General features: G+C 38.1%; 1 protein-coding gene across 5 annotated transcripts in view; it reads left to right on the forward strand.

Annotated features, from left to right (window-relative positions):
• melt (ventricular zone expressed PH domain-containing protein melted) overlaps positions 1 to 12,500 on the forward strand; it is a 196,928-nt gene that overhangs the window by 146,662 nt on the left and 37,766 nt on the right. For all 5 annotated transcript variants that reach the window (XM_070096513.1, XM_070096606.1, XM_070096479.1 and 2 more), the window contains one exon: positions 6,879 to 7,004. In XM_070096513.1, coding sequence (XP_069952614.1) covers positions 6,879 to 7,004 — 126 coding nt within the window. The remainder of the gene's footprint in view (positions 1 to 6,878; positions 7,005 to 12,500) is intronic.

Here is a 12,500-nt window from a genome sequence, read left to right on the forward strand (position 1 = left end):
CTGGGATAGGAGTAGCTAAGTGGGTACGTGAGAGTGTTCACCAATTCAGAGATCCTGCTGGTTTGTTCTGAGAACAGGTCTCTAAACAGGTGGCCATGTCTGTCTAGTTCCTTTTTCTTCCGACACTGGTCCTCCTTATGTCCTTTCTTGTAGCAGTAATTACACCTGGTATCTCGTAGGAGGCAGTTGTTGGCAGTGTGCCCCTTCCGGTGACAGCGGGAGCACAGCCTAGGTGCCTGGGAGGGTGGACTAGGATTTGTTGCACCTCCTGTGCTTTTGCAGATTTGTCCTCAGATTCTGCCGCTGGAACTGTGTTAGTGGAGGGTGAGACGGCTGTAGATGTCTTCCTCCTCCACGTCCCTCCTCCACGTCCTCTGCCCCGTCCCTCTACCAGTTCTGACAGATGTGTCCCTGCTTGTTCGATTTGGCGCAGTAGGTGATCAGGTGCAGTGAAGGTTCCCTGATTATTAACTGCACCGATCTCTGGTGGAGAAACTCCTGGCTCAGAACTTGCTGACAAAGCACTACTACCAGATTCTGGAATAGTGCCGGCAGGTGTGCTGACAGGTGTAGGATCAGAGATGGTATGTGCACTGTCAAGTAGACTGGCAGTGGCTGAAGCAGAGATGTCAGGTGTAGGAGAATTAACAGATCCAAGGCTTCCTCGTTGCTGGGAAGAGGATTTGTTCCCTCTTTGGTGGTCAGAGGAATTGTGTTAGAATTCCCAAAGGTAGTGTTTTGAACTCTGTCGGTCTGTGGGACCTTAGCGATGACAGAATTCCACCAGTTATTTACCCCTGAGTTAAGCTCAGTGTGGGACTTCCAGTCTTTGTCAATAGTGTCACCATCAGCTGAGCAGCTTACGTCACTTGATGCAGGCTTGCAGTGGCCTTCTACAATAGCTTGTAGGTTATCTAATGATTTGAGGAGCTCATGAAGTGCTTCCCTGTGATGGATTATCTTAGCTGCAACTTTACAACACAGCCCAAGAGGGCAGTCTTGATCTTTGGACAGGAGTCCCTGAGGTAGAACTTCTGAACCTTCCTCTCTCTCTCTCTCTCTCTTTCTCTCTCTCTCTCTTTCTCTCTCTCTCTCTTTCTCTCTCTCTCTCTTTCTCTCTCTCTTTCTCTCTTTCTCTTTATCTATCTATTTATCTATCCATCCATCTAGTGTACACTCTCCATGTCATTCTACTTTGATCCATTCTCTCTAAATGACCAAACTACCTCAACCCCTCTTCAGCCCTCTAATACTTTTATCAACCCCCACACCTCCTAATTTCCACACTCCGAATTCTCTGCATAACATTTACACCCTTAGACATGACATCTCAACTGCCTCCAACCACCTCCTTGCTGCAGCATTTGCAACCTAAGCTTCACACATATATAAGAGTGTTGGTACCACTAAACTTTCATACATTAATTTCTTTGCATCCATAGATAATGTTTTTTGTCTCCACATATACCTCAATGCACCACTTACCTTTTTTCCTTCGTTAATTCTATGGTTAACCTCATCCTTCATACATCCATCCGCTGACATGTCAACTCCCGAATACACCTACCATCCGACTTACGACTGAGCTCGGTTCCAACCAACCGGTCGTAAGTCAAAATGGACGTAAGTCGAACTTTACTAATGAATATCAACATCACATTTTTGTAATGACTTTATTTTATTGTTTTATTTTGGTATTTCATGTTTTACTTTACTTTTTATGCTGTTAGTACTGTATTTTATACTGCAAGGTTTAGGATAAACACTGTGTACAACACAAATAGTTGTTTATTTCCCAGAAATTTGGCATAAAAAATACAGTCGTAAGTCGAGTGGTCGTATGTCGAGCAGGTCGTAAGTTGGATGGTAGGTGTATGTGAAAACATTCATTTCTTCCATACTCCTCCTCTCCAATTTGATATCCAATTTTTCTTTATGTATATCATTTGATACCCTCATCACTTTACTCTTTTCTATGTTCACTTTCAACTTTCTATCTTTACACACTCTCCCAAACTCGTCCACTAACCTTTGCAACTTTTCTTTCGAATCTCCCATAAGCATACTATCATCAGCAAAAAGTAACTGTGTCAATTCCCATTTTGTATTTGATTCCCCATAATTTAATCCCACCCCTCTCCCAAACACCCTAGCATTTACTTCTTTTACAACCCCATCTATAAATATATTAAACAACCATGGTAACATTACACATCCCTGTCTAAGACCCACCTTTACTGGGAAGTACTTTTACAACCCCATCTATAAATATATTAAACAACCATGGTGACATTACACATCCCTGTCTAAGACCCACCTTTACTGGGAAGTAGTCTCCCTCTCTTCTACACACCTTAACCTGAGCCTCACTATCCTCATAAAAACTCTTTACAGCTTTTAGTAACTTAATACCTCTTCCATATAATTGCAACATCTGCCACATTGCTCCCCTATCCACTCTGTCATATGCCTTTTCTAAATCCATAAATGCAATGAAAACTTCCCTACCTTTATCTAAATACTGTTCACATATATGCTTCAATGTAAACATTTGATCTACACATCCCCTACCCACTCTAAAACCCTCATATGCCTTTTCTAAATCCATAAATGCAATGAAAACTTCCCTACCTTTATCTAAATACTGTTCACATATATGCTTCAATGTAAACATTTGATCTACACATCCCCTACCCACTCTAAAACCTCCCTGCTCATCTGCAATCCTACATTCTGTCTTGCCTCTAATTCTTTGTCATAACCCTACCATACACTTTTCCTGGTATACTCAGTAAACTTATTCCTCTATAATTTTTACAGTCTCTTTTGTCCCCCTTCTCTTTATATAAACTAATTATACATGCACTCTGCCAATCCCTAGGTACCGTTCCCTCTTTCATACATTTATTAAACAAAAATACCAACCACTCCAACACTATATCCCTCCTCTGCTTTTAACATTTCTGTCATGATCCCATCAGTTCCAGCTGCTTTACCCCCTTTCATTTTTCGTAATGCCTCGCACATCTCCCCCACACTCGCATCCTGCTCTTCTTCACTCCTAAAAGATGGTATACCTACTTGGCCAGTGCATGAAATTTCCGCCTCCCTTTCTTCATCAACATTTATTTATCTCATACTCTTTCACCCTTGATACTAGTAAAGAGCTCTGGATCTAAGAAATTTGTTGTCATTTCCTTCTTTTGGTCAAACTTGATTACCATTCACAAGCACTATATAACAACCAAAGGTTTAGTGCTTCCCAATAATTATAATGATTATATTCTTTCATATCCACCTCAGCATAATTCATTTCAATCAAGCTCTCCTGATTATTTAACTTTTGCTGAGTGCCAAGACCTATCCAGTTTCCTTTTGCTCATAACCTCTACAGTGTTCTTTTTATCCATATAATATACACCTAAATGCAATTATCCCAGAGTCAAGATTTCATTTTTCATTTTTTTTTTTTCAATATGAATGCTCTTGATCTTTTAGTCCCCTTCAATGACATGCATCACAACTAAACCTGGATTAAGATTTTGTAGGCCCCTGGGCTACAGGCACTTTGATACCCCCAGTGATATTTTTTTTATTACTATCACACTGGCCGATTCCCACCAAGGCAGGGTGGCCCGAAAAAGAAAAGCTTTCACCATCATTCACTCAATCACTGTCTTGCCAGAAGGGTGCTTTACACTACAGTTTTTAAACTGCAACATTAACACCCCTCCTTCAGAGTGCAGGCACTGTACTTCCCATCTCCAGGACTCAAGTCCGGCCTGCCGGTTTCCCTGAACCCCTTCATAAATGTTACTTTGCTCACACTCCAACAGCACGTCAAGTATTAAAAACCATTTGTTTCCATTCACTCCTATCAAACACGCTCACGCATGCCTGCTGGAAGTCCAAGCCCCTCGCACACAAAACCTCCTTTACCCCGTCCCTCCAACATTTCCTAGGCCGACCCCTACCCCGCCTTCCTTCCACTACAGACTGATACACTCTTGAAGTCACTCTGTTTCGCTCCATTCTCTCTACATGTCCGAACCACCTCAACAACTCTTCCTCAGCCCTCTGGACAACAGTTTTGGTAATCCCGCACCTCCTCCTAACTTCCAAACTACGAATTCTCTGCATTATATTCACACCACACATTGCCCTCAGACATGACATCTCCACTGCCTCCAGCCTTCTCCTCGCTGCAACATTCATCACCCATGCTTCACACCCATATAAGAGCGTTGGTAAAACTATACTCTCATACATTCCCCTCTTTGCCTCCAAGGACAAAGTTCTTTGTCTCCACAGACTCCTAAGTGCACCACTCACCCTTTTCCCCTCATCAATTCTATGATTCACCTCATCTTTCATAGACCCATCCGCTGACACGTCCACTCCCAAATATCTGAATACATTCACCTCCTCCATACTCTCTCCAATCTGATATCCAATCTTTCATCACCTAATCTTTTTGTTATCCTCATAACCTTACTCTTTCCTGTATTCACTTTTAATTTTCTTCTTTTGCACACCCTACCAAATTCATCCACCAATCTCTGCAACTTCCCTTCAGAATCTCCCAAGAGCACAGTGTCATCAGCAAAGAGCAACTGTGACAACTCCCACTTTATGTGTGATTCTTTATCTTTTAACTCCACGCCTCTTGCCAAGACCCTCGCATTTACTTCTCTTACAACCCCATGTATAAATATATTAAACAACCACGGTGACATCACACATCCTTGTCAAAGGCCTACTTTTACTGGGAAATAATTTCCCTCTTTCCTACATACTCTAACTTGAACCTCACTATCCTTGTAAAAACTCTTCACTGCTTTCAGTAACCTACCTCCTACACCATACACCTGCAACATCTGCCACATTGCCCCCCTATCCACCCTGTCATATGCCTTTTCCAAATCCATAAATGCCACAAAGACCTCTTTAGCCTTATCTAAATACTGTTCACTTATATGTTTCACTGTAAACACCAGTGATATTGTCAAAAGAAAAAAAAAGTTAAAGAAACCTCTTTTTTCTCCAAGGTGATTAAGCTGAAAGAATGAAAAAATGGCGAAATGTTGATTTAAGGGGAAGTGTCATCGTGGAAAAAGATGACATATGCTTTTGGCCATAATGCCTAATGAAGGAGAATTTATTTCTTTGCATGAATCGCTTGGTCTCAGTTTAGTTATTTCAGTGGCACCTTGACTTTGCGAGCTTAATGCGTTCTGTGACCGAGCTTGTAACTCAATTTGCTCGTATATCAAATCAATTTTCCTCATTGTAATTAATTGAAATACCATTAATTCGTTCCAGCCCCCCCAAAAAACCACCCCAATTTTTTTGTTACGGGCTTTTAAATAAGAAAAATGTATTTATACATAAGAAATAGTCTAAAAACACAATAAAACATTATAAAAGAGAATGTAAAGAAATAAACTGGTTTTATAAAGTATTTACTTTGGAGATCAGACGACTTGAGCTAATGGAAGGTGCTGGCAGAGGTGGAGGGTGGAAAAGATAGGCAGAGGAAATTGGAGGAGTTAGTTTCGTTTTGTGCTTTTTCGGTCTCTTTCGTCATAAACTCTCTAATTTAATTGTTTAACTTACTTGCTACACTCTTAATGCTACACTTTATCACAGAACTTAATTACTACAATTTTTTTTTTCCCTTCACTTTCACTGATTTTTGCCTCCACCACTGCCGCTTCGGGTTTGAATCCTCCAAAGTCCCTTTTGGACACAACCTCAGGCCATAGCTTCTTCCATGCAGAGTTCAAGGTCCTCCTTGTAAAACCCTGCCAGGCCATATCTATAATTCTGAGGCATATCACGATGGTTAGAAAAAAGAAATTTGGCAAAATAACTGCAAAAAAAGCACAAAACACAAGAACAGCACAAGAGAGATGCTTCCACGGCGAGGAAACCACATGCACTGAACGAGTGAGACACAGGATGCTGTGATATTTGCTGCACCAACTAGTGGCTGCATATCTGAAGCTCACTCGTAACTCAGATTTTGGATCGCAACTCGAAGCAAAAAATACTGAGCGACGGCTCGTAACTCGGAAAACTCGTAAGTTGGGGCACTCATAAGTCAAGGTACCACTGTATTTGCATAAAAAGTTATTTGTTATTAGCACAATAACACACTGGCAAAATGCACATCATTAATATTAAACTTAATTCAGTCATCATTCAAAAATGGTAAAATGAAAATAATTTAAAAAGGAATGTAGGCCTTTGCTGCTAGGCTTGACAAGTTGACACAATAACATTACTATAAGGCTTTAGCAAACCAAATAATGCCTGCTTTATAGGAATCCACTCTTAAATCTCTATCAAAAATTAATCACAACAGTCAACAGTTCATCATATACATGATATATGAACACTTTTCACTTAATCTCTGGAGGCCATCCAGCTGGAGGCCCCTGGGCTTTAAGCTCATGCCTTAATCTAATCCTGATCACTACGAGGGAACAACTAACCTGTTTTTTCCACATGACACAAGTGAAAAGTTACAGTATACTGTAACGAATGCATGAAAGAATTAAGATTAGTTTTATTTCTTAATGTTCATGGGACCAATTTATAACAAGTATTCCTTTAAAATAGGATTATTGTACAATTTAACAATTTGGATATTAGCAACTCCCTGAATGGCTGCTGTCATCTAGTCTCCTACCTTTTGTATATTAACATTTAAACTTATACTTCCATGTTTACCTATATTCATGCAATAAACGTTGACCAAGCTGTCCTTTGAAAATACTGCAGCTTGTCATGTAGTAGCACATCATTCATCTCTGAATTACTCCAGAACTTTGATACAGCATCACTTTGATGTGCATTTATTATGTTATTGTCAGGAGGATACACCTGTAATTGAGGGGCAGCTAAAGGAAAAGAAAAGCAAGTGGAAAATTTTTCGCAAGTGGCGCACAAGGTACTTTACTCTGTCAGGAGCACATCTCTCTTACAGAGGAGCTGGCACAGTAAGTAAAAGAATGTTACCTCTCTGTTATAAATAAAGGTGAATCTGTTATAGCTTAAACCTTTTTTATTACAATGTAAATATAACTTGATAATAATAATTCATAGAGTACATGAAATTCTTTGGAACATATTAAACTTTTACTGGGCGTGTAATGCCTCTTGAAAATATACCATAGTTAAGTTTGTGTCGGTTTGTATTGTCTCCTTTGAAACATTGAAGTATGAATTATATACTTAATGGGGGTACAGTATTTAATTCTTTACCAGTTGTTAAACAGGTGTGTGACTTTTTTTTTTTTGTTCAAAAAAAAAGAAGTGGTAAAAAATTTTTCACAAAACAGTTACATTATATTTATGATCATAAAGCTAGCACACTACTACCAGATAACTGAAATGGTTACTAAGAAAGGTAATTATGTTTACCTTTTATTCATTACAGAGCATGATTCTGATCTGGTAGCATTTTTAACAGTGTATAGATACATAATAATTACTAAATTTAAAATTACTAGATTTAAAAAGAGAAACTTTTGTTTTTCTTTTTGGGCCACCCCGCTTCGGTGGGATACGGCCGGTGTGTTGAAAGAAAGATAGATACATAATACAAAAGTAGTAGTAGTAAGGATGAATTTTAAAAATTGCCATTTTTTTTTTTATAATGTAGAATCATTTATCAACCCGTTTGTATGTATGCATTATTATTAAATTAGGTGCTAATCCTGTAAGGGCCATATAGTGCTCATATATATATATATATATATATATATATATATATATATATATATATATATATATATATATATATATATATATATATATATATATATATATACAGGAAGGAAGGCCCCGCTTTACGGCGTTTCACTTTACGGCGTTCCGCTAATACGGACATTTCAAATTATGACCAAAACTCGCTATACGGCTCCCCCCACCTGACTTTCTAATACGGTCACCGTGCCCCACCCTGTTTGTTTACATTCTCCATGAGCTCAGTAAGCACTAAGTCTCTCCATTTTGTCTGGAAACTCCAAAATTTCAAATGTTTTTAAAAGTTATTTCATATTTTATATATACTCTGATAACTATACTTATGTATACCTGTACCTAAATAAACTTACATACTGTGCTGGCATGCAGGTACACATTAAAATTGGGAAGTGTCTTATGTCTCCAGACGTCATATGAAAGATGAGGTGAATCATAGAATTGATGAGGGAAAAAGAGTGAGTGGTGCACTTAGGAGTCTGTGGAGACAAAGAACTTTGTCCTTGGAGGCAAAGAGGGGAATGTATGAGAGTATAGTTTTACCAACGCTCTTATATGGGTGTGAAGCGTGGGTGATGAATGTTGCAGCGAGGAGAAGGCTGGAGGCAGTGGAGATGTCATGTCTGAGGGCAATGTGTGGTGTGAATATAATGCAGAGAATTCGTAGTTTGGAAGTTAGGAGGAGGTGCGGGATTACCAAAACTGTTGTCCAGAGGGCTGAGGAAGGGTTGTTGAGGTGGTTCGGACATGTAGAGAGAATGGAGCGAAACAGAATGACTTCAAGAGTGTATCAGTCTGTAGTGGAAGGAAGGCGGGGTAGGGGTCGGCCTAGAAAGGGTTGGAGGGAGGGGGTAAGGGAGGTTTTGTGTGCGAGGGGCTTGGACTTCCAGCAGGCATGCGTGAGCGTGTTTGATAGGAGTGAATGGAGACAAATGGTTTTTAATACTTGACGTGCTGTTGGAGTGTGAGCAAAGTAACATTTATGAAGGGATTCAGGGAAACCGGCAGGCCGGACTTGAGTCCTGGAGATGGGAAGTACAGTGCCTGCACTCTGAAGGAGGGGTGTTAATGTTGCAGTTTAAAAACTGTAGTGTAAAGCACCCTTCTGGCAAGACAGTGATGGAGTGAATGATGGTGAAGGTTTTTCTTTTTCGGGCCACCCTGCCTTGGTGGGAATCGGCCAGTGTGATAATAAAAATAAATAATCATCGAGTCATTTAAATGTCGTATATTACGTTAATATACACATTTTCATTAATCCATCCATGATATTTTTTTCAAAATTATATAATAAACACGATGCATAACATATAAATAAGATAAATACACCCCACAGTAGAATAAATAAACGTAAATGTGAGATGTGGTAGCAGACGACTTGCACAAGTGACGCCATATTAGAAATGATAATAATAACAATACTCACCGAGTCTCATTAAATGTCGTATATTACGGTAATATACACATTTTCATTAATCCATCCATGATATTTTTTTCAAAATTATATAATAAACACGATGTATAACATATAAATAAGATAAATACACCCCACAGTAGAATAAATAAACATAAATGTGAGATGTGGTAGCAGACGACTTGCACAAGTGACGCCATATTAGAAATGATAATAACAATACTCACCGAGTCTCATTAAATGTCGTATATTACGTTAATATACACATTTTCATTAATCCATCCATGATATTTTTTTTTAAATTATATAATAAACACGATACATAACATAAAAAGATGATAAATACACCCCACAATAGAATAAATAAACATAAATATAAGATGTGGGAGCCACATAACTTGTACAAGTGACGGCAAGAATAACATTTTCTCTAATCTAACGTAAGAGAAAATGTGTTACTGGGGGTAACTGTAGAAAATTATTCCTTTCGTATGTATGTAAGTAAGTTTATTCAGGTATACACAAATACAGTTACATAGATTATCATACATAACAACATACGTGTAGAGAACCTAGGATAACCCAAAAAAGTCAGTGTGACTTATTTCCATTGCCTTCACTCAGAGCTTCATTTCTTCTCAAAATGATGTTACATGAGAATGGGAGTGTTCTTCTTTATTAATTCTACCGTATCAATGTAGAGACAACCTGTACACAATGTAACTTGTACACAAACCAGATGTGTACACTTCGTTTGTTTACAAAACTTACCTTCGCCTGGTTTGTTTACATAACTCTGCGCCTGCCCCCTCTCATGTACTCATTCTTTCTCTCTCTCATTTATTCGTTTTATCTCATTTACTTACTCCTGACCCTACATTAAGACTACAAATATTTTAAGGTAAGTAATGAGTGAACTGTATATACATTTTATCGCTCTGGGATGCTTAAATATCATAGAATAGTATGTGTGGGTGGGGTGGCCTGGTAAGGTAGCCTGGCTATTACCATACGTACCACACTTGATTTCTTACAATAAATACTACTTGTCTCACCCTAGATTAAGACTATAAATATTTTAAGGTAAGTAATGAGTGCACTATGTGTGTATTGTACTTTTTTATTGTTTTTTGATGCCTGGTTCTATTGCTAACTTAATATATGTTAGTGTAAACTTGTTATCTAGTGTTTGTATGCATTTATAAGTGGAAAAAAAGGGTGTTCCACTTTACGGCGGTAGCCTGGAACCTAACCTGCCGTATAAGTGGGGCCCTCCTGTATATATATATATATATATATATATATATATATATATATATATATATATATATATATATGCAATAAGATCACAGTAAACAGGTGATTTCAGAATATGCAAAACAACCACTCTGAAAAAATAGAGAAATTCCAAGCGCTTTCATGACTACTCACATTATCATAGTTCCTTGATAATGTGAGTAGTCACGAAAGCGCTTGGAATTTCTCTATTTTTTCAGAGTGGTTGTTTTGCGCATATATATATATATATATATATATATATATATATATATTATATATATATATATATATATACATATATATATATATATATATATATATATATATATATATATATATATATATATACATATACACACACACACACACACACACACACACACACACACACACACACACACACACACACACACACACACACACACACACACACTGTACACCGTGTATGTCAGGCCCATACTGGAGTATGCAGCACCTGTTTGGAACCCGCACTTGATAAAGCACGTCAAGAAACTAGAGAAAGTACAAAGGTTTGCAACAAGGTTAGTTCCAGAGCTAAGGGGAATGTCCTATGAAGAAAGATTAAGGGAAATCGGCCTGACGACACTGGAGGACAGGAGGGTCAGGGGAGACATGATAACGACATATAAAATACTGCGTGGAATAGACAAGGTGGACAAGGACAGGATGTTCCAGGGAGGGGACACAGAAACAAGAGGCCACAATTGGAAGTTGAAGACACAAATGAGTCAGAGAGATAGTAGGAAGTATTTCTTCAGTCATAGAGTTGTAAGGCAGTGGAATAGCCTAGAAAATGACGTAGTGGAGGCAGGAACCATACACAGTTTTAAGACGAGGTTTGATAAAGCTCATGGAGCGGGGAGAGAGAGGGTCTAGTAGCAACCGGTGAAGAGGCGGGGCCAGGAGCTAGGACTCGACCCCTGCAACCACAAATAGGTGAGTACACACACACACACACACACACACACACACACACACACACACACACACACACACACACACAAACACAGTGGACCCCTGCATAACGATTACCTCCGAATGCGACCAATTATGTAAGTGTATTTATGTAAGTGCGTTTGTACGTGTATGTTTGGGGGTCTGAAATGGACTAATCTACTTCATAATATTTCTTATGGGAACAAATTCGGTCAGTACTGGCACCTGAACATACTTCTGGAGTAAAAAAATATCGTTAACCGGAGGTCCACTGTATATATATATATATATATGTATATATATATAGATATATATATATATATATATATATATATATATATATATATATATATATATATATATATATATATATATATATATATATATATATATATATATATATATATATATATATATATATATATATATATATATATATATATATATATATATATATATATATATATATTATATATTTTTTTTTTTTCAACGTCTAAAATGCCGGGAACAATGGGCTAGTAACCCCTTTTCCTGTAAAGATTACTAAAAAGAATAAGAAGAAGAAAATTGTCAAAGTGGGAAGTCTGAATGTGCGTGGATGTTGTGCAGATGATAAGAAAGAGATGATTGTGGATGTTATGAATGAGAAGAAGCTGGATGTCCTGGCTTTAAGTAAAACAAAGCTGAAGGGGGTGGGAGAGTTTCAGTGGAGAGGAATAAATGGGATTAGGTCAGGGGTTTCAAATAGAGTTAGAGCTAAAGAAGGAGTAGCAATAATGTTGAAGGATAAGCTATGGCAGGAAAAGAGGGACTATAAATGTATTAATTCAAGGATTATGTGGAGTAAAATAAAGATTGGATGTGAAAACTGGGTTATAATAAGCGTGTATGCACCTGGGGAAGAGAGAAGTGTAGAGGAGAGAGAGGGATTTTGGGAAATGTTGAGTGAATGCGTGGGGAGTTATGAATCAAGTGTGAGAGTAATGGTGGTTGGGGATTTCAATGCTAAAGTGGGTAAAAATGTTATGGAGGGAGTAGTTGGTAAATTTGGGGTGCCAGGGGTAAATGTAAATGGGGAGCC

Source organism: Cherax quadricarinatus, chromosome 1, assembly GCF_038502225.1.
Source record: "Cherax quadricarinatus isolate ZL_2023a chromosome 1, ASM3850222v1, whole genome shotgun sequence".
NCBI classification, from domain to species: Eukaryota; Metazoa; Arthropoda; class Malacostraca; order Decapoda; family Parastacidae; genus Cherax; species Cherax quadricarinatus.